Consider the following 25,295-nt stretch of genomic DNA (forward strand, 5'->3'; position numbering starts at 1 on the left):
AATTTAATTTTTGCTGTTTTTATTTTCTGAAATGAAACACCTTGTTTATGCACATTGTACATGTGTTTGATGTTGAAGGTTACATTTTATGGTAATAAAACTAAATTTCAAAAGGGTCTTCCTTTTCACGAGCAGCAATGGGCAAGGTTTGAGTAGTTCATAACAAATGAACCCAAATAAACATTTCTGAAGTCAACAATTCTAATGCTTCCATTTGCCTGTTTTGCGACAGAGAAATTGACTATTTCATGGCAACAAATTATAGGTTTACATCTTTCCCTACAGACAAGTAGTCATTTGTCATCTTTATTTTTTTTAACAACCTATTAGTAATGCAACTAAAGACTTAAGATATTTAATCCAACCTGCTGGTGGAAAGGACTAAATAACAGCCACTAGTAAGAGATTTTCCTTTGATTCGTCTGACAGAAGACAAGCGGCAGGTAACCTTTCCGACAGTAACATGGACTACACACCCGACAGCAGGGACGTGCAGAGGGGGGGGGGGGGGGGGGGGGGGGGGGGCTTGAGCACCTGCCCCTTTGTCCCTTGGTGCCCTTTTGTCAGTTTTTTTTTTTTTTTTTTTTTTAATGTGTGCGTGTTTGTTGGTGTGTGTGTGCATGGTGCATGTCCAAAAGAATAATAATTTAGATATGCCGTGGCTGGTTACATGATCCACATAACGTACCCTCACTCTGCCCTACTTTTCCTCTCGCAGCTCCCAGCTCCGCTGCCTCACGCTGGCCAGTCTGTCCTGCCCACTGAGCTATATAATACACTGGAGTGCTAATCACCGTCTGTTTGAACGAGTCGCTTTGAAGCCACCAGCCGCCATATTGGTACTCCCTATTTCCCCCCAGTAACTAGGGAATATGTGCGCTACAGCATCGAATAACGAGGATTTTCTCATGTTCAGGGGGGGCTTAAGACTTTTAAAATGTCAAATGCCATATACTTTTATTTTATGTTCTAAAACTATCAAGTACTGAGAAAGTCATGTGCTGAAATATTTTGCATTTTATTCATTTAAATATGTTTAACATTTATAAATATATAAACAATGTACAAAAACATATAATTACATATGTGTATACATATATATACATATACACATACTTATATATACATATATATATATATTTAATATGAATAACATGTAAAATATTTCAGCACCTAATTTCCTAGTAGTTAATAGTGTTAGTACATCCACTGACTGTAGAATTACCTGTGAAACGTTTTCACACAGCCAGAAAACTGCTTGTTGTTGCAACCAAATCCTATGGGATTATGTGAGAGTAGGGAGTAGCAAGATGGCGGCCAGTCACTTCAGTTTTTCGGCAAAATCGGAACTCCAGTGTATTATACAGCTCAGTGGTCCTGCCCCTTTAAATCTGCAGCACACTTGACTGTGCTCTGTGCTGTTTAACTCCACTGTCATTGGTTATACTGCTTTAAATCCCGCCTTCCCTCTTTCTGATTGGCTGTTTTCTAGTCTGTCCGTGTGCGTGCGTGCTTGCTTGGAGTGGAGATTTCAGTTTTGAGTCATACAGGAATACTGTGGTTACCACAATTAATACTAGGCTACGGAACTAGTCCCAGTTAAGAAACTAATTATCTGCAGTAAAATAGGTGAAAGCTGCTGAGTGCAGTTCTGTAAAGAAGCAGGCGAGAGAGTTTTGATTTATGGAACTTGAGAAATGTAAGTAACCAACGTTAGCATCTCAAAATAGCATCTAATTCTGAAGTATAATGCATTTATCAACAGAAACCTAATCTGTTTTATAAAACTAAATATTTTGTGCCAGGGTGGAGTTCTGAAGCCGGCTGGAAAGATGGAAAAGCAAAGACTGTAGACTATTAAAAATTCTGATTCTTAGCCACAGCTGCCTGAAAAAGAAAAGGTGAGGGTTTCCCTTTTACCAATATTTCGTTGCTATTATTGTTTAATTTTTTTGTTGACCCTCTGATGCAGTTCAGGTATAAATAGCAGGTGATATTTCTTTTATATGATATACAACACAACAACACTATATGCTGCCTAAACAACTGCTATATTTTGTTTAGACTTTTACTTATTTATAATAGCGTAATTAGGATTTCACAAAATGATAGTGCTATTTATTTCACTATTTCTACTTCTAGAATTAGAATTGCGACAAATACAACCGAGGAACACTATTTACATTGCTTTTATTGTACAAAGATTTCCACACTGTCTATTAGTAAATTAGTGCAAACCAGGGGCGGAGCTAGACATTCTTATCATCAGGGACTTAATCCATAAAATATTACTTCATTACGAGGGTAATTTGGTACACCAAAAAAGTAAAAAGTATTTAATCTGTTGATATGGTCGTAAAATTAATTTAATATAGGCCTTAACATATCTTAAAGTTTTATCTGCTGTTCTTTATTAGTCTTACTAGTATATACCAATATTATGTGGTTCTCATTTGAGTGATGAAATGGACAGCCACTCATGAAACAATTCAGTTTTGGTGTCACCAATCTTACTCAAAGTACAGTATTGGGTCCTCCATGCTCCTTATGTATTAAGATTTACTGCACATTTAAACATCGACAACTCACTATTGTTAGGGAAATAATTTAATTGTCTGAGAAGATGTAGGTAAGGAGAAGCTGTTATCTACTCTTCAGATATATGATGTAAGAAATGTGTTTGGAATGTTGCAGATGGTAAAAATTGATAGGTCTCTGTTGCTGGTAAGTTCAAATGCAAACTTTTTCAAAGTGGGGAAAAAAGTCTCAATTCAACGTTCATCAGATCGGGCGCTGCTTTATAATTTATAATAATAATAGAACTTTATTGATCTCACAATGGAGAAATTCACTTCTGCATCTTTACCCATCCCCTCGGGGAGCAGTGGGCTGCCACTGTGCGGCGCCAGGGGAGCAATCGGGGTTAAGTGTCTTGCTCAGGGACCCAGAATGGTAGTCTGTGGGAGTTGAACTCAGAACCTCTGGGACCCAAGATCAATGCTCTAACCACTAGGCCACCAGATTAACAAAAAGCATCTACTGTGTGTCGTGCTTATAAAATTTGTATAAATGTAGTAAGAAATACTGCTTTTCTCTTTAGACAGAAGAAACGCGCCAGGACGCTCAAATCAAGCATAAAGAAATAGGAGCATGCATACTGCGTAGGACCAATGATGTCAGAGCAATGAAGTGTCCCTAGGGTTAAAGTTCAAATCAAAGTTCAAATCAAACCTACGCCCTTGATTCCATGTTACATTCTTTATAGTATGGGTTGGTACATTTGAGCCGGATGTATAGCAAGGTATGTTTCTGTATCGTGTTTTAAATCCGTGCCCCATGTGCCCTCTTTTAACTTTGAGCACCTGCCCCTCCAACGGTCTCTGCACGTCCCTGCCCGACAGACATTTAACAAACATCAACTGAAATTACATTTAACTTGCCTAACAGGTTTTTTTATAATGAGTAAAACAGAAACCTATGGCTTTAGTATCAGAGGCACTCAGATAAGCAGCCCAGCCTTTGTAAGATTACACAAAACACAAGAGGCAAGTTTATTTGCACAGCTCAGAGTGGCAAGACACTCTGCACATGAATGGAGTATAAGAAAAGAAAAACACAGAGGAAAAATAACCTGCAGTGGCACGATAAAGGAAGGGACTACAAGCTTGAAAGAGATGTTTCAGTTAGCTGTGGTGTTTAAACAGCATTGATTTGATTCTTAACATGAAGTGAAAAGTTGCTTTCAGGACTTTATTTATAGAATAAATATTTTTCCCCATATCTGTCTTTTCCCCTTTATCCTAGCACTGTTTCAGTACTAGGATGTTCAACTGTTTGACTACCATGACACTTATCGCCCCAAGTTACCCAATTTCCTTTTTTCCCCCAGCCTTGAAAGACAGTTGTGTGAGTCATTCTTTTTTCCATTGCACGACAGCATTCCTGTTGTGGTTAAGAACGGAAAAAGGTCACCTCCAGGGTTGGTAGCAAAATAATGCTTATTAATTAAACTTAACTTTGCTTTTTTTCTTCAGCCTTCTTAAATATAGAAATAGGATCAAGGATAAAGTGGTGAGTAGCTGCTAAGACTTGATAAAACCTAGATTTGTTTTCTTTAAAAGTAAAAAAACAAAAAAAAAAAACGTTGCAGTTGTAATTTTGTCTTACAGTAAAGAAAGACTTAACTTTGGCTAAACCAGCCAACACTGCCGCTTAAAGACGCACACTGCACAGTATGTCTCTTCACAAAGAGAATTTATTGAACACTTTATCCCAAAAACAAAACAAAAGAAAAAACACACTGCAAAAACAATCAGTCTATATAAACAAAGTTGATGCGGGACGTATAAAGCAAATACCAGACTTGAAACAGTGCATTTGTTAGCCTTTAAAAGCAACGGTGTGTACCTGGCAAAACAAACGGCAACACCCGATGGTCATTCATGCAGAGGAAAAAAATACCACACTTAAACACTAAACGAAACTTTTACATGCTGAAGAAATTACAGCCAACTTTAGATGGGATCCCAGCCTGCTGAAAAAAAAAACATTTTACATTTTTAGTATTTTCAGTTTTAACAGTGTGTTTTGCTTTTTTACTGCCGTTAATAAACCATAATAGCTCAGATTTTTTTTTACTGTGTAAAATAATGTGCATAAACAGATAAATCGTTTGCGACGTGCCACAGCAGGAGGGAGAAACTAAACGTTGCTAATAGCCCTAAAAGAGATGCGCTACCTGCGCAGGTCTCTGTGTGAGGGAGGGCTAGCTTTGAAGTCACACCGTTGCCCAGAAATAGTTTCATTTTGGAGCAGCTGCAGTCTTTCTGGAGATGATTTCCATATAAAACGTGAGTTCATACTTACATCTACAGACATTAGTATCGCCAGCTTTGCCCTCTGTCTCTGCCGCCTCTCCCTCCACCGCCGCCTCCTCCTCCTCCGCCCTCCCATCCGCGTCCTCGAGGAGGACACATCTCTCTCTCCTTCTTGTGCTTCTCGTATCTCTCTGCCATCAGCACCAACTCTTCTGGGACGTCCTGAAACAACGATCCTGTGTGATGTAAGCTGCTACATAACATTTCTACCAGCAGATACCACACCAATTGTCATCGCTAATGTTACCCCTTATGCAAGCTTACGAATATGACTGAAGATGTCACACCATAAGGAGAGGGTTATTACAAAGCAAGCGTAGCCATGGCCTCGGATAACCTTTCATTGTTTGCTATAATAATTTATCGGTCAATGTTCTGCGCAACTGCAAACGTGCAACGATTTCCACCATGGGTTTGGATATTTTAAAGCTGCTGTGAAAAGCATGTGCTTACTTGTCCTGCTCTTTCCAGGATAGAGATCAGCTCCGGTGCCATCCTCCAGTTGTCTCTTGTTAATAGAGTGATGGCAGCACCCGATCGTCTGGAACAAAGATGCATCCGCGTCACAAACTGACCCGGGGTGAGTCAGACGTTACCAAAGAGAGAAAAGCACAGAGCTCCTACCCAGCTCGGCCCGTGCGGCCCACTCGGTGGACGTACTCCTCTATGTTTCGTGGGAAGTCGTAGTTAAAAACATGCGTTATGTCATGGACGTCCAGGCCCCTGGAAGCCAGATCGGTGGCGACCAGGATGCGAACTCGACCTACAGAGGCGAACACAAACACCGATACGCCTGTGCTTTTGGTCTACATCTGGTGTTGGAAGGCCCACTGCTTGCCGACAGCAGAGCGCCTTCCACCCCAGCCCCAAAGCCCTTTTTGCTCTCTAATGTATTGAACCTGGGGTGTTAGGGAGGAGGGGAGAGGAGCCCCCAACCAGCCCTGTCCCACAGGAGAGATCAAAGGTAGGAGCTGCAGCAAATATCCCTGTCAATGCCAGAGAGCGAGAGCGCTGCAAGGTGCATCTGGGTAAATCAGAGTCTGCTGAATAAAAGGTTATCGGTTCCATTTAATGTCGTCAGAACGGTGAGGTTTTTACATTTGTGTATAAATAAGTGTTCAGGATCAGTTTTAGTTTCCCAACACTACAAATATGCTGAAGGACCGCAGCAGACAGGTCAAGGATGGAGAAGTTTAAAGCAGTGTTTGGTTATAAAATATTAAAAGCTTGGCTTCTAGCACTATTCAATCTATCATCCAACAATAGAAAGAGTGAAACAACGTTCAAAATCAAAGATTTCTCTCATAGCAAGTAGGGATGTAACGATATTGACATTATCGCGCTATCGCGGTGGTACACATGTCTCGATATCGTCGTGGTTGGGTTACAATAATAAAAGGACGGGTGTCCGTCAAAAAGCAAAAGGAATAAACACAGCCCCGCGGAACAAACCATTAACTACATAGACCATGATACTTTGCGCTGCGTCGCGCTGCGTCGACCAACCGTTCTTAAGCCAATAGGATTGCACGCGGATTGCACGCTGTGTCCACACAAGCTCACAGCCAGCCAGCATGACCGACAGCGATATTTGTAAGGAAGAAAACAACAACCCCGAAGTTGAGATTGTGCCAGCCCCTGCAGCTTTTAAGTCGGATGTCTGGAAACATTTTGGTTTCGGCGTTTCAAAAAACGCCAAAGGAGAGAAGGTGGTGGTGGACAGACAATGGACTATATGCAAGCACTGCCACAGTAAACTGCGATACAACACGGGAAACACCGCTATGCCCGCTACCTCGGTGCCCAGTGAAAGGGTATTTTCAACAGCAGGGGATATTGTAAATGCCCAGAGGTCTCTTCTTCTCCCGTGCAATGTAGATCTTTTGATCTTTCTAAAGAAAAACTTGAACATTAGCTAAAGGACAGTGTTTTTCAGAAGGCTTTTTGCCAGACTGTTTCAGAATTTTTTTTTCTTGAAATGTAGATCTTTTGATCTCTCTGATGAAAAACGTGAACATAAGCTGAACATAAGCTTGGATAGGTCAGTGTTTTTTTAAAAGGCTTTTTGACTGACTATTTTATTTAAGTTTGTTATGTTCCTAAATACCAGTTTTAAAAGGCTGCTTTTACTTGCCTTGCACATTTAAACCTGACTTAACTTGATATTTGTTTGCACTTAAAGGGAATTCCCTATTGTTTACAATTGTTTGGTTTCTTCTTAACTTGAACATTGCACAGAAGAATCAACAGAATATTTATGTTCCTGACTACAACTTGCACTTTAAAAGCATTATGTGATCAGCGTTTTATGTTGTCATGATCCATAAATACAACAATAAATTGCCTGTTGACTGGCAAAAGCAGAAAAAATGTCTGTATTTTTTTGCTATTATCATCACAAACACTATCGTGAGCTATTTAACAGTACCGTGAGCTTTTCCACAATATCGCAATAAATATCGTACCGTGAGGTCAATATCGAAATTGTATCGTACCGTGAGATTTTGATATCGTTACATCCCTAATAGCAAGCTTTCTTTTCTCCTCCTAAACTTATCTAGAGCTGAGAAGCAGTCACAACACGCAGGCCTTTCAGGGCGTGTTCACACCAAGAAGGATCTTTGGTACGCTTGACCAAAGCAGACGTCATATGTTTGTTTAGCGAGGTTCGTATTCACATTGCACTTCTTGCAGGTGAACCATAACATGTGACGATCATTGCTCCCATTGGACAGTAACAACCAGGGTGAGGCGTAGCAGAGTCCCGCAAATGGAGGCAAATTATTATGGAAATCCTGAGTGCTGCTCCTCTTTTTTGCATCTTTGTGCTGTTACACTGCCAAAAGGGAACTAAAAGTAAGTGAAACTTTCTTGAAATTAGTCGATTTGTCCGTGATTTGATTTGATCAGATAATCTGATCTGCCAAAGGAATAAGATTTTTGCACTTAAAATGGGAACAACCCATCTCCATCAGCTTAGTTGATGTGCAGTATAGCTAATTCTCTTAATATAGGGGTCAGAATACTCATTCCATTGGCAAATAATCTTATTTACTTCCTCAAATAAAGGACAAATACTTACTTTTAGTTCCCTTTTTGCAGCGTATTACAGCGGCTAATTCATTGGGAGTGGTAAAAGCAGCGTGTTCAACGCAGGTTTCCAGACATTTTAGCTGTAAATTTAAAGAGTTGAAGAATGCATCTTGCAAGCTGGACGAGTCCCACAACACGCTGGAAGCAGTGTTGCTAAGCAACCGGTACTATGCTCGCTGCTACGGTGGCCTGTTAAGTCCAGAGAGACATATATTATGAGTATTTCGTATTTATACTAAAAGCGAATAGCACCAGAGGCCGTTTGGTCAGGACCAGGGTTCACTTGTGTGTCTTCACACCTGCTGAAAAGGTCCAAGGGGGAAATTAAGGTTTAAATCGGACCAAACATGGCAGGTGTGAATACACCCTAAGACTGTAGAAAGCCAGTTTAGAAGCATCATTTGAGGGCTGGTCCTCTTTAACAGGACCGTGCTTCTTCATCACATACAACCCCAATAAAATAGACTGAAGTTTGTGAAACCTAAAGACGTGTGAATACTTTTGCATGGAACAGCATGCAAGGATACCACTAAAGAACTTCCCAAACAACAAGCTGCATCTGTCCTTTCAATTCAGATGTCTAAAAACCAGTCAGAAATGAATTTGCTGAGTAACGTACTCTCCTTGAAGTCGCTGAGGGCCTCTTCACGGACGCTCTGCTCGCGGTCTCCATGGAGGCACTGCACGGCGATTCCTTGCAGGCAGAGGTCACTCGTCAGGTCATCGGCGCTGATTTGGCAGAAACAAAAACCCAGTTGGTGCAAGTGGTGCTTCTCTAAGTTTCCAACAACAGCTGCGGGTCCATTTTTAAAAGCAGTGCTCATCTCCTCACTCACACAATCTTCTTGCCCACAAAGACCAAGACTTTGTCCTGAGGCTTCATGTTCCTGATGAAGTCGTAAACGTACATCTTTTTCTCCTCCTCCTGAACAATCAGCAGTGACTGCTGCACTGTGTTCACTGCCTGATGCACAGATGGACAAACACAAAGCGTGAATAACGGCTGAACAAAAGCTATATTTAGCATGAAATGAGGATAAGAAAAAAAAAAAAAAAGTGAAACACAGCAGGAAGCTTTCACTTCCTCTTACAGCCAGGTCCAGAGTCCCCACGTAAACCATTATAGGATTCTTTAGGTAGGATTTGGACAATCTCCTTACACCTGTGGGCCAGGTGGCACTGAAACAGGAGACAATAACAGATGTCCGGTTAGTAGACTACTATATAGAAGTCAGTTTGCTGCTGGTCACCTTTGAAATGATCCCCACAGTTTCAAACTAACGTTTCTTACGACATTAACAGGGGAGTTCTTTTAATTCATTTCTGAATAATGCTAAAACTGAATAATGTAAAAAATTAAAAGCCCTGAAGGTAGAAACATTTTAAAATGTCTCCTTTCTTCAGCGATGTCTGATGTGTTTGCATATTTCTTTCTGGGGTTAATGTCCCTGTGGTGATAAACCCTGGTTATACCTGGTCATGACAGTCTGCCGGTCCGGACGGATGTCCAGCAGAATCTTCAGGATCTGGGGTTCGAAGCCCATATCCAGCATGCGGTCAGCCTCGTCCAGCACCTTTACCCGACAATCAGACCAGTTTAGTATCAAAACTTTTCCAAGCAGGCGAAACGTGAAAGAAAATTAATAAAAATTTTAAGTGTAAGAGGATTTTTTAAAAATGCACAATCATCGTAAAAAGTATTAAATCTAAACGTTCATACTAACCAGGTAGGTGATGGAGCGAAGGTTGATGAGCTCGTTCATCTGTAAATCGTGGAGTCGGCCTGGCGTGGCGATCACGATGTCCACGCCGCTCTTCACCAGGTTGATCTGGCCTCTCCTGTCACCCCCTCCATAGATGCAGATGCTAAAGGACGGGACAGAGTTACGGCTCCCTCAGATCCAAAGTCAATGCCTCTGATCTCGCCCGTTCTCGCTGATTACCTTTTGTATCCTTTATAACTGTACTTGCTGCACTCTGCTTCGATCTGCAGAGCTAGTTCTCTGGTAGGAGTCAGCACCAACATGCCTGGACCATCCCTCTCATCTCTGCATCTAATATTAAAAAGAAAACAGAGGAGTTTTGGTGCGCAGACGAACAATCCAGAATAAAATAAGGAGAAAAAACCAAGTCCTGAACTCACACAGGCTGCCCATCCATGTGGATGAATCCTGGCAGCAGGTAGGCCAGAGTTTTCCCTGTTCCTGTCTGAGCAATCGCTATCAGGTCGTCTCCACTCATTAACACTGGCCATGCCTGAGACTGGTGAAAAGATGAAGAAGTCATTAAGTAGGACATTCGTACAGGCTGCTTGAGTCGGGCTCATGAAAAGATCAGAGTTTGATCATCATGGCAGCATGTGAAAACATCACCATAAAATCCAGAATTTCCCCATTGCGGGCCAATAAAGGAACTCTAATTCTTAATATCTTAAGACTACTTCTTCATTTAACAGCTTGAAGTAAACAGCTATAAATAGACGAGCAGGAGACGTCGCCCTGTGAACCAGTGAGGTACCTTCAAACTGTAAGATATATGTGGCTGCGCAGCTAAACAATGTTTTAATATCCCGCTAAATTTCACCAAGCCTCTTACTGCGAAATGAAAGTAAGAGTGTTGATGATGCAGTTTCATTTCCCTCTGCAGCATATTAGCTTGAATACTTGCCAAGATATTTGCGTACTGAGCAAAGGTTTAATGAACAGGTAAATGGCAGCAGCCTACAGGTTTTACTGTGAACACGTCAGATCTTGTCGTAGAGTCCCAGAGATCATCAAACAATGAAAACAAAGAGGTAACAGAAAAAAAAAAAAGAAAAAAAAAAAAGCAGAGCGCCTAAAAAGAGCAGCTTCAGCACATCAGAATAAAGGAAGTTTAGAAGCTGGAAATGTGCAATGGTTCACTGACAGGAAACGGATTCTGCTGCGATTCCTAAAGTCCAATTAAATCTTTAAAAGCTGAAAATCAACAATGGGGTTACACTGTTTCACGATGGCCGTTACCATTTCCACATAAAGAACTAAAAATAAAGTTTGTTCTCTCAGGTCTCGACATACTTTCATTTCTTCTCCTGAGGGGGACTGCACATCTGGATTTTACAAACGGGGCCAAAACACATAAGGATTCCCATCAATGATTCGCCCTGTGGGTATTTCCATACCCAAATCGCTTCAGGGGATTTACCTACAGCAGAGTGGCCACAACGCTGCGTCTGAGCCTAGCCTAAAGCTGCTTCAAAGATGATTTGCATAATGTTTACCTGGTGAGAGCCAGCGTGGTGGAGGGGGAGCACAGAAACAGCATGACCCGCTACAGAGAGGTCAGGGCCGGTGTGATAATTGGAGTAAACAGGAGTTATTGCTGGTTTAGTCGATTATGCTCATCAGTTTAATTTATCCTTTGTAAACAGAAAAAAGGGCCAGCTAAACTTTGGTTTTGGAACTGCAGAGTGTAAAAATAAAATCAGCAGGCTGGATTGTGTGGGAGGACAGCTGAGACGCTCATCTTATCCTGCAGATGGAAGAACGGGTCCAACAGGACTGGAGTGACTAAGAGTACAATTTCAATACTGCACTATATATAAATACCACATTACAACAAATCGCTGATGTTTCGTAATACTTTCAGATAACATTGCCCAGTCCTACTTTCATGTTGTTGCAAAAAATAGGATTTGTGGTCAGAGTAAAGCTCTGTGCTGGTATTTTTACATCAAACTTCGGAGAATACCTGTATGGGGGTTGGTTTGACAAAACCAACACGCTCAATATTTTCCATAATCTCTGGGTAAGCGCTGAATGCCTCCAGAAATGTACGACAGGGACGAGGTATGGAGCGCTTTTCTCCATCCTCCTTTAAGTCATCTACAAATATGTTGTTATTCTCCTTCCTGTTAAAAAAAAAAAAAAGAAGAAGAAGAAAAAAATCATTTCAAATTGCACATTGTAAACCAGAATGGGCTTGTTTTTATATATCAGAAAACAACACTGACTAAAGTCAAATAGCTTTGGTCATATCAGAGGAATGTCCAACAGTGTTCTGATCACATAAAGCCCTGTGGTTACACACCCTTACTGTACGTTATGGAGATATAAATTGCCAAACATGTGACTTTGTAAAGTGCCTGGAGATGACACGAGTTGTGAAAGATGTTAATTAAATAAAGGTTAATAGAGTTGAAGGTTTTGCTACGATGAAAGTACCGGACATTAGTGGCTGGCTGGGAAAAAAAAAAAAAAAAAAAAAACCCAGAACAGCCGGGCTGCTAGATGTGCAGGAACCCAGCCCTCCGGCGGTTTCTGTTACAGTCATACGTTTACGAGGTCTGGCTCTGGTTTAGGCCACAGAAAGTAAACAGTTAAAGATGATCAAACGGCCCGTGTGGTTGCCAGTCTTTGTAGACTTCAGCGGAAAACAATCATCTTTAAGACTTCCACTAACTTTCCTTAAAATCTTAGCACATTAAACACAACAGTATTAGTTTTAATCACTTAAGGAATTTTTTTACACAAACAGTTCAGGCCTGTAAAAAAAGAAAACACAATCTAGGTTAAAATTGTTTTATTTCAGTATCCAAGAATAAAAGGGGATATTTACCCACATAAAAAGATAAAGTATGATGTAAAAAACAAAGAGGCTAAAACAAAATTACCTCCATTCAACGACTTCCTCGGGTGTGAGCCTGGACACGCTCGCTGCTTCAGTGTAAAAGTTCTTCTTCAGTGGTGGGAGGTCTGGCAAACGTTTTAAAAAGATTAAAAAAAAGATTTCAAAATAGTATGTTTTGTTTAATTTTTAACAAACAGGTGCATAATTGCGTAGCAATTCAGCAACACCTCCCAATACTGTCGAAACTTTGCGTGACTCAGCTCCCCCACCTTTCCATTTCAGCTCCTCATACTTCTTTCTGTTTTGTCGGATGTCGTTCCAGTCGATGGATGGAGGGGCTGGAGCATCGCTTGGAGCCCGCGGCACGTCCTTTGCCCACACGGAGCCGTTCCTGCTCATGGCTCCTTTATCCGCCCCTCCTCTGAACCTTTCCCCGTCACTGCACTGCCCCCTGCCTGGACCTCAGAAACAGATGCAGGTACAACTTGAAGAAAACTTACAAACAGCTGTTGAAAAAAGAGACTCAATGTTCAAACAGAGGTGGATTAAAAAAAATCTGTTGCCCACTGAAAGATTTCTTCCGTTTTGTTGAGCTTAAATGTTTTAGATTGATTATTTTTAGTATTGCAGACAACTAGAATAAATAAAAAGGCAGTTTAGGAAAGATTTCATTTATTAAAAAGAGGAAAACCGTCTGGCCCACCAATTCCCACGGAATATAAAGTAACCAACACCGTCCCTAAAAAGAGCACAAAGGCGGCTGGCCTATAGATTTTTTTTTTTACTCCTGGCAGGTGGTGCTTGGTTAAATCCAGGACCTGTTGCATTAGCTGATGACTCGGTCATCCCTGATCCATATATTAGCATTAGTCCAGCCAACTATTATGTAAAACAAAGTAAATCCAACATGCGACCCTGTGCAATGACAGCCTCTATATGACAGCTGATAAATTATTAGCATTAATAACTGGAAACGGAGACAGAAGGGCAGAATGGAGAGTGTGGTTTACGATGAGTTGTGCAGCACAATTTGCACTATTTAAGCACCATGGCAATTGACATATTTATCAGTAAACAGACCAACCGCTGATAACCTAGCGCCTGCCACAACTGTTGATAGGCTATTTCAGCACCATGGTCAGTGTCACAAATTTAGCCAAAAATGCCCTCAAAACCAGGTCAAATAAGGGTTCAAATGTAAAGTAGACTTAACCAACGGGGTTGGAAACAAAGGACAGTATTGTGGCCTCATATCTTATAGCACCATCTTCCTCTCCTCCATCTTCGCAAGCCACCTGGTTCTTGTCAATGACAATGTGTCTATGGATAGCAAAGTGAGGGTTGAGAGTCAGGCCTCGCTCGCCCAGAGATGTTTTTTAATTAATTTCAGGTGGTTGAAACAGCGTTCCGCATTTTCACTGGTGACTGGAAGTGTTATTTTGTATCGTAAATATGATACAAAATACAGATGTAAGGACATGCCCTTTCCGCATCGTTGGAGGTTATGAGTGGGAGATCAGCTTCTGTGGTGTTGAGCTTTAGTTCTTCCCTCTAGAATTTCTTCTAGAAATTCAGCCAATACCCGTCCAGCTGTGGACGTCTCCCGCATAGAAGTTGGGGTTTTTGGGGTTCAGCACAGAGAAAGGTTTTGCCATTTGGTGAAAATCTGCAAAGCGTTTATCGAACTGTTGCAGAAGAATGTCTATGATGTACAAAAAAAATTCCACTTTGAAACGCGTTTTGGGATCCGGGATCCCTTCGTCTTCTGCCATCTCATCATAAAGTCGTTTTTGTTTCCCCTCAGTGAACTCTGTGGAAGAGTTCCACCTTCTAGACACGTCTTTGCCTTTTTCGAGCTGGTGATCTGCACCGTGTGATCTACTTTCAGTAGTTATCGCCAGTTATTGTAAACGTAAGCTGCAGAAAATACGGGCAAAGTGTTATGTAAGATATGTATTGTATTTTATCCTGCTATGCTGTTTTACTGTCTTTAAAACGGTTTGCTTTTAAAGGCCCATCAGGGGATGTGCATTGCAAATTAGTGAAGGTAATTAATGTTACTGCTCAGTATTTGTTAATATCCAATACATGTTCCCATGTGAATTAACCAGCAAGAAAAAACAACCGGCATCGAGAATTTTTGATGATTGGCGATAACTCCATTAAATAGACATGTGTGCATTTTGGCAGAACGGTTTTCATTCAGCCACACTGGAGGATTCTTGAACTTGAATGTCACTTTTAAAGTATTTCAACTTCATTTAAGTCCAGACTTTGACTAGGCCACTCCAAAACTTTTATTTTTTTTTTTTTAGATCAGTCAGAGATCGGACTTGTGCGCTTCTCATAATGGCTGCATCCTGCAGAACCCATTGTGCTTAAGCTTAACATGACAAATTGAAAAGGCCTGAGTTTGTTGGGGTCACTTAATATATGAAAATAAATCACTGTTAAATGTTGTATTTAGTCATGTTATCCTGCCTGATATTAAAACTAATTGTATGATCTGAAACATTAAGTGCCTTCTATTCTGACTACCCTTTCTAGTTTATAAACAATTAATAAAAAATTGCTATACACATAATATGAAGCAAAAATCTTCAATGTAATAAATTGTTCATTTTCCTTTGACATTAAGCTTATAGAACTATGTGTAAATACATTTTTTATTTTATTTTAAGGCGCAGTAAATTTTACAAATAGATTCCTTGCTGTTGTGGAGCATAAAGTCAAATGTGGCTTTCAGTTTCTAAATGAAGCAACAATCTGATAGAGATTGTCCGCCGCCCCGCTCACACCTCCAGCATCGGTACTTTCCGCGTAGCCTCACCATTGTTATGAAACCTCACAAATCAGAAGCTTCAACAACACATGCCACGTCAGATTCAAACCAAAACAATAGTTGGGTGCTGTCTGATTGACATTTTGTAGATTTAAAAAGCATAAAAGATGAGGAGACAATCTTCAGCGGAAAACAAGATTCTAAAAATTGTACAGTAAGATGGCACATCTTAGTTAAATTATAATATAGATCAAATATTAAGCTATTACCAGGATATTACCAGCAGGGGGAGTTTAATTAATTGTTCTTTTCAAAGAAGCTTGAGTTATGCCCTTTAAAGTCTGAGGTCTAATAAGTTATTTAACAACCCTCCAAAAACACATAAAAACGGATGCTATGTAAAAAGTCTTTTTGAAAAGATAACACTTTTTTAACCTGATCAGTCAAACTTGTTATTACTGTAACTATTTAGCAGTTACGAAGATTAATTACACAGCAATGTCATGTTTCTCTTGTCAGGATTGTTTGTTTTTATTTAACTGTAAATGGAGGTCTAGAGATACAGACTGGTGTAAAATGAGGCATGAGACACCTTTTACAGGTTCAAATGTGATACAAACAGCAACAAAACTGACTGTTACTGGTGGGTTTGGAGAGCTTTTTTCTGTAGATATCTCCATTCACTTTCTAAAGTGGCCATTAATTAGTCAAAATAGGTGTCCATTAAAAAAAGAAAACAAATTTGAAGATTTTGCTCAACAATGTTAAGAATGCCTGCCCCCCCCCCCCCCTTTCTTCAATGTCTTTGGTGAACGGCAGCTGGAAACTACGAACATTCGCCAAAGCTAACGTAGTCGTTTCGTCAGTTTGTTCCGTTTCAGCGCTCCTGATACAGAATATGAAATGAGTCCCGCACCGGCGTCTCGTTCACAAGTGGATTCCTGAGCAAACCGCAGTTTAGCTCTTCACAGATCTGTTCAGCTATGTCCAGCTCAAATTTTAAGCAGAAAACATCCCATTTTTAAACGATAATTAAAAGTATTGAGGGGTTATTTCATAAATTCAACAAGCATATTTAACAAACAAACGAAAATCACTCTTATCTCCCAAATTGAAGCTTATTCACTTTTTTTTTTTCAGTTTGTGCTCTGCCGCCTTGTTCATAGTTTTGTTGTAGTGAGTCACAAATACTGAACGACCAGAGCATCTCATCCATACATCCATTGTCTATGCCTGCTTAACTGTGCAGATCACAGGAGGCTGGTGCCCATCCCCAGCGGCCGTTGAGCCAGAGGCAGGGTAAACCCCGGACAGGTTGCTAGTCCATCACATGACCAGAACATTTGTTAAGGCCATCAAGTGAGCATTTTGTCTATAGAAAATACACTACATTTTGGAAATTACAAAAACCTTTTAACAATTAACATTTAATCCTGTTTTAGGGGTCATGGATGTCGGGCATTTCTCTTTAATTATATAGGAGAACCGCAAGAACTGGTAAGGCCTGATGGCATTTCCCCCTTCTGTGTGGAAGCCTGCATGACCAACAAGCCCCAATCTTCACTCAGATCTTAAAGTCTCTGGAGCTGTGGGAGGTTCCCTCCTGCTTCAAAACACTCCCATCACCCCGGTCCCCAATAAACCATCCATGAGGTTAAATGACTACAGACAGATAAGGGACTATGGCAGATGACGGGGTCACGGAGTGGGGATGTTGCTTATAGATAAACTTGATGGAGACAGCTTGGGTTTTCCGGATGGTCGGACAGGCTGAGCCCAAACTAGGATGGCAACGACTGCAATACCAATCATTTTGGAAGATTACGACGCCCCAGGAGCTTCATTTTAACCTGCTCCACTTGAGAAACTCAGCGTAGAACAGCTGAAACGTTGGTTGAAATATACACGCACCCCCCGCAGACACAGATACACGCACACACAATCTTGTGAGAGAAACGTGTGACTTGCTCCATGAAAACAAGCCCAAAAAAGCGCAAGAGGCAAACCACCACACTGTAATAGAGAGGCCACTTCTAACCAAATAATCATAGCCTACCTGCAGATGCTGCAGTCTCTGGTATTAGGTCTGGGCAAGAGTTGCCTCCTTGCCACTGACGAAATGTGGAGAGCACATTTAGGTGTCTTTGGTCAGATTCCACAGAAAAGTCGTCTCACTTACAAGCTTGTATCAAACACTGACATGTCTTGGCAATCCTCCAGGGTTTTGGAAAATCAATGGGAAAAAAAACAAAAAACACAACCACCCCTTCATATGGTTCCGATCATCATAATATTAGTCATTCCAGCAAGGCAGCAGTGTTTTGTTGTTGCCATATGTCTGTTGAGTCACTATTTGACGTTTGTATGAATCCAATATGGCCGTGGCGCAGGCGCACTGGGCTTTTCTAAATTTAGCAATTTGATGTAATTTTATGTCCCTTTCCATCCGTTGGAGACGCAAAGCTGCACTAGTCCTTGCCTGCTTCAATGCGACTTCCTTATGTAGGTCTAGCAATGTAAAGTGAGGAGTGTCATTTAGTGTTCGTATGTACAAATTGCAGGCTGCCGTCAAAATACGGGAAAAAGAGTCAAATACGGGACGTCCCGGCTAAAACGGGACAGCCTTCGCATCACGGCCCGCACCGTTCTGCTGCGGTAGCTACATTACTGGGTAACGAAATTACACTTTCACAATTCATTATATTTGCAAACCAAATGTCTGCAAAGTCAAATTCCTTGATTGTGCACAAAATAATTTTTATTTTTTAATCATGGCCGACTAAACACAATTCTGATCCGTTTCCCTTGTTGCCTTCCATATTAAAACTACAACTAAAAGCAGCCCCATGTGACAGAGAATCAATTGAATGTACTGCCGGCCTGCCAGTACTATTGTACTATCATTATTATTGTAGAGTACACACATTAACATCCCTTCAGAAACCACTAGTTATAAAGAGTCAAAGCAGACACTTTTAAAACAGTGTGACTGAAATGAGAAATTACTTTGTTTTTTTAATTGCCATATTTTAGTGAGTAAAAGGTAGTGATAGCTGCAGCTTAAAGCCTCAATAGTTAGTAGTTCACTTGAAGGTGAAATTCTGTAGACATATGTACCGTAACTAAACTGGGAGGTGCCGCCGGAAACCAGGTCTTCAATCATTTCTTTGGCCTTTTGCTGTGCAGCAGATGATCCGAAGATGGCCACTTCTCCTTCATAATCTCCCCTGGTAATCTATAAGAGTCAAACAAAAAATTATTTCCATCCCTGAGACAAACATCCTAAAACCTGGTCTCAACATTGTCTCACTTTTCCATTTGAAATAAATGATTGAGGAACATAGAAATAAGTGTTACTGTCAGCAAGTGTGCTGTTCTGGATCTAATCAGCAGATTTACATTTACGTTACTGGCTCTACAGCCCCTTAAAATCTACTTTTTGTTTACAGTTAGGCCCAGAAATATTTGGACAGTGACACAAGTTTGGTTATTTTAGATCTTTATGGAAACATATCCACGATACAATTATATAATCAATATGGGCTTAAAGTGCAGACTTTAAGCCCATATTGTAATTTGAGAGTATTCTCATCCAAGTTGGAGCAAAGGTTTAGGAATCACAGTTCTTTAATACGTAGCTGCCTCAAATTGACCAAACGTAATTGGACAATTGACTCAGAAGACAGCAAAATAAATAAGAAGGCTGCATGGTTCTGGAACAGCAACCTGTACTAGAATGCTGGCAAGAACAAAGTTTGGAGAAGAATTGGAACAGCTCATGAACCAAAGCACAGCACACAGTCTGTAAAATATTGTGAAGGCAGTGTGATGGCATGGGCATGCATGGCCTCCAATGGCACTGGGTCACTTGTGTTTATTGATGATGTGACAAAAGACAGAAGCAAAGATCCGATCAGCGAGTGACTCAGCTGGTATGTAATACACAGCATTATAACTAGTGCAGTCTACAACACAGTACAAATAAGTTATTGTCTGCTGTTAATGTTAACTTTAATATTATGAATGTTTAATGGATTTTAAATTCAAGCTCAGGGACAGAGCCCTACAGGGGCAGTCAGGGCACAGGTTCTGCTCCACCCCTTTTATCAAAGTGTGAAATGTTTATCTCTTACACAGATGTTTTGCAGGTCATTTTAAAGACAAGAAGGGGAGGATAGGGTTAAAGGTGAAGAGGAGAGGTGTGAAGGAGGACCAACTCCAAACTCCTTTTCATCTTGGTCCTACCATTTCTTGTGTCACGGACAAATAAATAAAGATGTGCCAGCGGTAACAGATACAGAAATCCAGAACCTGATTCAGGAGGTAAATTAAACTGAATCTAGTATTCTTTTCTCTTGAATGGTACCAACAACTGTTACTTTTTTAAGGTGGAATGTGCTGAAGGAGACACACTGAGACCTTTCCGGTGCCATTGTAGTGTTGTGGCCACACTGGTCCACTTCACAGCGATCACAAAAAGGCCATCATTGAGTATGTTAATGTTGCATTAAACAAATCATTGTGATTTATATATATAAAAAAAATCATTACAACCTTTTCATTTCTTTTAATAGTTCCATCAGAGTGCATTCAGTGATGAGGCTTATACCAATGCTAGGTCAACTTGGGCAAGGACTCGCCATCTACGGTTTGGTGAGCTGCTGCCACAGTACCACCAGGTTTTTTTTTTTATGTATAACTTCTATGGAGCTCTTTGAAGAAGGCTATGCATTAATCCAGTGTCTCGACCTGCTGCTCTGTCAGAGCTTTCTAATAGAACGATAAATGTTTTCATACAAACATGGAACAAACTTAGTTCACATATAGAATTAAAACATCACCTGTAAAGCTTCAAGGTGCATAGTCACCATTGCTCTCCGTTTCCCCCCCCCCTCTACCTTCCTGTTTTCGTGTCCATTGAACAAAAAATAGTCCCAGTATAAAATCTAATAAAGCTTTTTGCATTTAGAAATCAAGCGGAGCACTATGGTGAAAGTAGTAAGGCTCCACTCGTGACAGTAGGATGTGTTGGGCCCTTTTTGGCATTAAGACAACTCTTATTGTCACAATGCCAGACTGGACACACAAAGAAGAAAAAAAATAGAATGGTATGGGGAAACGCTATATTCACATCATATTCTGTGGCTTCACTGACCTTATTCATTATTTCAGACAACACTCATCTTTGCAGTGAAACGAGTATAATGTTTATATCCGTCACATGGTACGTATATAAAAAAATCTGGTTCAATGCTCAGGATGCAAGGTCAAACTGACTAGTTCATTTATTTCTATAAGAAGATGATTGACTGGCACATCTTGCTGGGGATTTTTTTTTTTTTTTTTTTTTTTTTGTGAGCAGGAACAGGAGTGTGACCCTAGTAGATCTGAAGATGTGCACACACAAAAAAAAAAAACAATGAAAAAGTAAATGTTGAAACCAATTTGAACGACTCTTAAACCACCCTACATCTAAACATTGTTTAGAAACAATGTACAGACACTTGTTATGTAAGAACTGAGACTAAAGAATATATATATATATATATATATATATATATATATATATATATATATATATATATATATATATATATATATATATATATACACACACACACACACACACACACAAGCATGAACAGAGTCCATGCAGCGTTGACCTCAGCATGAAGGCTTCTGACTTGCCTTTATCCTCGCGCCGCTGCTCTCTTCAAGTTCCCGTATTTTCGCTCCCCCGCGCCCTGTGCACACAGTAAAACACCAAGAACCTGAACAAGCCACACTTCCAAATGCAAAAATTACAAATATTGAAAACTGTTTGGGCTACTGAACTCTTGGGCTTCCGTTTGAAACATTAGTTAAGTTAGCATCATTAGCTAACCGAGACGAGCACTGCGTGAGTCAAACAGAATGGGGACTTTAACTTTAGAAACGTACCGATTATCCTTCCAATGGACACGTTTTCTACTTTCAAAATAGATTGTTGGGAGCCGTCGGCCATTTCGTCCCCGCTCCGCCGCTCTCGGGGGCCTCCGCCGCGGTCTGCGGGACCTCTTCGGTTCCTGAACTCCAATCCCTCCCAGCTGCGCTCACTTCTGGCATCTCTGGATTCTCCGGACCAGGTTCGACTTTTTGCACCGAAATGGACATTTCTATCTTCCGGACCGTCTTTCCTGACGCTTTTCCTTTCGGCATCAGTTGTTTTGGGTGCGGGTTTCGCTATAGCAACGCCGTCTCCATCGTACTCGTCCTCCCAGTCTGACATGTTCCACTTCGGCGCAGACAAGACAAACTTGCTTTCACTTCCGGTCTGGACAGGAACCACTTTCAAAGCGTGGCCAAATTTTAAATATTCGACGCAGACAACGTTTAGCGTTAACCCTTTATCGCCATTTGTATCACATTTGCTACATAAGTTTTAAGGGACTCTTTTTTTTTTCCAACGTGAGCAATATTTACCTCAACAATCTGTTGGATATAATTTGATACTTGTATTCTGCACCCTACTGGATTATTATTGCACTGCAGGCAGTGGAACAGCTTTTTTTTTTTTTTTTTTCCTTTTCAAAATGTCTGTTCACGTGAGCTGGGTCACACGCGATTTGCAGGAAAGTTTTTTCCAATTTTAGAGAGGTATCGGTAAGAATAACAAACATTGTTATTCAGTTTTTTAGATTAATGCTTTATGTTTTGATACAATGCCCAATTATCCAAAAAAATATATATTTATATCACAGTTAAATCGTGTTAAAATTAGTGTATCAAATTTGATACTGCAGGTATATAAGTTACTTTATCACTGAACAGTCATGCAACATTTTTGTAGAGTAATGTATGTCCTTCCTGCCTCAATTCAGTGTCATACTATTTTGTTTAATGAATAATTATTATTAAATGCCATTTCATATGCCTGTTACACATTAATATATGTGTTTCTTTATCAGTGTAGATCTATAACCTCATTGGTGAATCAGGCTGAGTTTCATCAAGCCTATATGGTACGACATTTTCCCCTCAGATGCAACACTTAAAGCGCACAGGGGTTCACGCTGCATCTTTACGCACGATCCAGCTGCTGATGTTTTTCTCTTTTTCAGCTCCATGCACTTCTAGCCTGTTACAGTTTAGAACCATCATCATCACCTTCACAGTGACAGGTCTCTCATCTTAGTCTCCATGCTGACCCAGACAAATCTCCTCTCTGGCGCAGGGCGCTCTAGTGTGTAATTACACAAGCCGAAGGCTGAGTTTGAAGTTGTTCTCTGAGCGCGTTTTGTTTGTGGTCAGAGCGGACAGAATAATTACTTTCTGCTTCGCTTTTAGCCCAGTAATAGTCTTAAATCGGGAATAGGAAACATAGCACTTTTTATGCATTGCCCACCCAGATTTGATAAATATAGGCGCAGCTTTTTAATGGTCTGCGTCTCACTGGTTCCTAAGTGACGGTAGAAAAAAAATCACTTTTTTTGGGTAACGTCTGATCACAATTTATAGTTAATGATACCGGGTAGAAACAGCTCCGTAGAAATCCAGAGGGGGGGGGATAATTTCAAAAGTTGTATTAATGAAATCAAAGTTTTATTTATAATGGTTAGCTAGCAGGTGCTCTTTCAGGTAGCTAGCTAGATCCAGTAGGTTAGACTTTTGTTTTTTAAACTTGCGTCATCTACTGTCGGGACTCAGGAGTTGGGTATTAATTTACTTTAAACCGCTTTGAGCAGAAAAATGTAATAATACTCTTTAAAATACAAACAACAAATTAATTTACAAATGTGAAGGACACAAGATGTGTATTAATATCAATTTTGAAAAATCCATCATATTCAGGGGTTAAAGCAAAAACAATCAATTCGACTGAAAACATTTTCTAGTCAGCCCATATATTCCCTGGGCCGAGAACATCATGCCACCTTATGTAACCTCATTTGCTTATTGTAACAAGGTCCACTTTAACCAAATCTGACAGTTTCATTGACAATTGCTGTATCTCTCCCACCCTTCCAGCTTCAGAGCCTTTGCACCATCAAGGACAGCCCTCTCCATAATCTCCTTCACTTTCACATCCATAACATCACCTGGTTAACTTTCAATATTGCAGCATCAAGCAAGTTCTTCCTTCGCACTTTTGCCAAAGGGTCCACAGTCCAGTTTGGCATCTTCCCTTTTTCCAGGGAAAAAGGGAATGATGGTTATAATTGATAAAAAGAGTAGTAGGAGAATGAGAACAGGAAGGAGGAAACAGGCAGAGAAGGATAACTTTACTAACAAGATTAAGGTTTGGCCCACCAGAACTTAGTGATAGATTATTTATACATAAATGAAACATGATACAGGCGAAGATGTTCACACATTGTGAAGAAACGGAAATTAATATAACATGTTATATTAAGAATTTTGGAAATATGAAAGGAGAAATTTAACAGCAGGTTGCCTCATGTGCGATGCCACCAAGAATCGACAGAGACCTCCTGGATGAGGTAGGCCGAAACGTCTTTCAGAAAGACACTGAATAAAAGGCCGGTTGCCTCCGATTTAACCCTGCTTGCTGCTGTGCTTGAAACTAACCAAATAACTTCCAGGGAATAGTACGTAAAGGGAAAGTTCTGTTGCAAATTTTACAAATCAGGTAACGTTTTGTAAAATGCTGGTTCAAAAGTTCTGAAGGTATGATTTTAGGAAATACCTTTCAGAAAAACTATAGCGTAGCATTAATTTCTTGAACATCCAGGGAACACACACTGTGTTGAAACTTATCCTTGGGGAATGTTCCCTGAAGGCTAGTGTTATGGAAATATATGATTAGTGTTATATTAATCAGCCATTTTTTATGAAAACAATAAGAGTTACCTTTTAATACCTTGAGGTTTACAGAAGGTGTTTTTTTTTTTTTTTTTTTTTTTTTTTTTTTTTGCTGACCCACTTGAAAACAGTAGATCTGTTCAAGCAGAGGCCAGGCCACGAAGTCAGGATGTTGTTTTATGGTTCCTAATGTCATCTGGTTGGTTAAACTCCTAAAACCAGACCTGAACTATAAATTACGGTTGTTTTTGTAGCTAGCAGGCAAACAGATTTCTTTTGTTTGGGGAAGATGGGCGCCTGAAGACTGTGCAGGGTTCCCTCTCCCTTGACATTCCTAAGGGGGTGGTCAGTCTATTAAAGATATGTCCGGGTAGTGTTAAGCAGACAAGCGCTTACAAGCACCATGGAATGGGATGTTGGGTAAATATACAGAATGAGGTGTTGTGAAGCTTGTAAGTGTTTGTCTCCCTTGGGATTCCAATGGTAATATATATATGCATATTTAAAATGTTTGTCTGATAATTTGTTTCTCCTTTTCTACCAAATCTTCAAAACGGGTGAGACGGGCCGTGGTGAATGGAACAGAAACGGACCCAAATCTTAACACTAGAAAAGCATTAGCATTCAGACAATGTCTTCTAAGTATTAACTGAAGGTAATACTTAGAAGTAAAAAGATTCTTTATTCTTAAAGCTTACTTTAAAAAGCTTTGGGAAGAGTCTTGGTTGGATGATTTGATAAAGTGTAACTTTCTCGAGATATACAAACTTCCAGAAAGGCAAGATATAAGACTTCCTGTTCAAATGATTCAAGAAACTCACATGAACAGTTTTGTTAATCCATACTTATTAATGAATAATAAAAATCATTTTTGCATTTCTATCCAGAGAATATAATGTGCACTTCAATAAATTAATTTCAAAGAAATAACAACGTTAACATTATCGAGCTTTAAGGCCAGCTGTGTCAAAAATTACTGCTCAAGCAGTAGAGAAATTAAGTATTTTTGGCCACTGAAGTCATAAAGTCTCAGGCTTAAAGTCACATGACTTAATTAAACTGGATGTCAGTTCAAAATGAGCAGCTGGAACTTAGTACAATCTGATATATCAGGTTGTAGGCGATGAGTGAAA

The 25,295-nt window shown here is 40.2% G+C and overlaps 1 protein-coding gene across 3 annotated transcripts; it reads right to left on the bottom strand.

Moving 5' to 3' along the window:
- Window positions 1–4,260: 4,260 nt before the first annotated feature.
- LOC105920703 (probable ATP-dependent RNA helicase DDX43) lies at window positions 4,261–21,722 on the bottom strand. Of its 3 annotated transcripts, none has more exons than XM_036126624.1 (17): window positions 21,301–21,722; window positions 21,049–21,104; window positions 18,478–18,595; window positions 12,848–13,039; window positions 12,622–12,703; window positions 11,700–11,859; window positions 10,114–10,232; window positions 9,914–10,024; window positions 9,695–9,836; window positions 9,444–9,544; window positions 9,062–9,149; window positions 8,807–8,934; window positions 8,590–8,699; window positions 5,502–5,640; window positions 5,331–5,418; window positions 4,867–5,039; window positions 4,261–4,531 (listed from the first exon to the last, which is right to left on the bottom strand). In XM_036126624.1, exons 1-16 carry the CDS (start codon window positions 21,626–21,628, stop codon window positions 4,878–4,880), a joined length of 2,124 nt encoding a protein of 707 aa, XP_035982517.1. In that variant the 5' UTR covers window positions 21,629–21,722; the 3' UTR covers window positions 4,261–4,531; window positions 4,867–4,877. The 3 variants fall into 3 exon arrangements, with proteins under 3 accessions (XP_035982517.1, XP_035982516.1, XP_035982518.1); XM_036126623.1 differs by having other exon boundaries at window positions 4,261–4,534; XM_036126625.1 differs by having other exon boundaries at window positions 4,261–4,534; window positions 12,848–13,033; window positions 21,301–21,721.
- Between the last annotated feature and the right edge of the window lie 3,573 nt (window positions 21,723–25,295).

This window comes from Fundulus heteroclitus, chromosome 22 (assembly GCF_011125445.2).
Source record: "Fundulus heteroclitus isolate FHET01 chromosome 22, MU-UCD_Fhet_4.1, whole genome shotgun sequence".
Lineage (NCBI taxonomy): Eukaryota > Metazoa > Chordata > Actinopteri > Cyprinodontiformes > Fundulidae > Fundulus > Fundulus heteroclitus.

Bases quoted from the DNA above. Each gene is read 5' to 3' on its own strand.
- LOC105920703 (XM_036126624.1), bottom strand. From the start codon at position 21,628: ATGTCAGACTGGGAGGACGAGTACGATGGAGACGGCGTTGCTATAGCG. The intron at 11,860-12,621 runs GTAATTTTGTTT...TTTTTTTAACAG, and splicing joins GAGGAAGTCGTTGAATGGAG to GAAGGAGAATAACAACATAT. The intron at 9,545-9,694 runs GTTAGTATGAAC...TGTCGGGTAAAG, and splicing joins TTCGCTCCATCACCTACCTG to GTGCTGGACGAGGCTGACCG.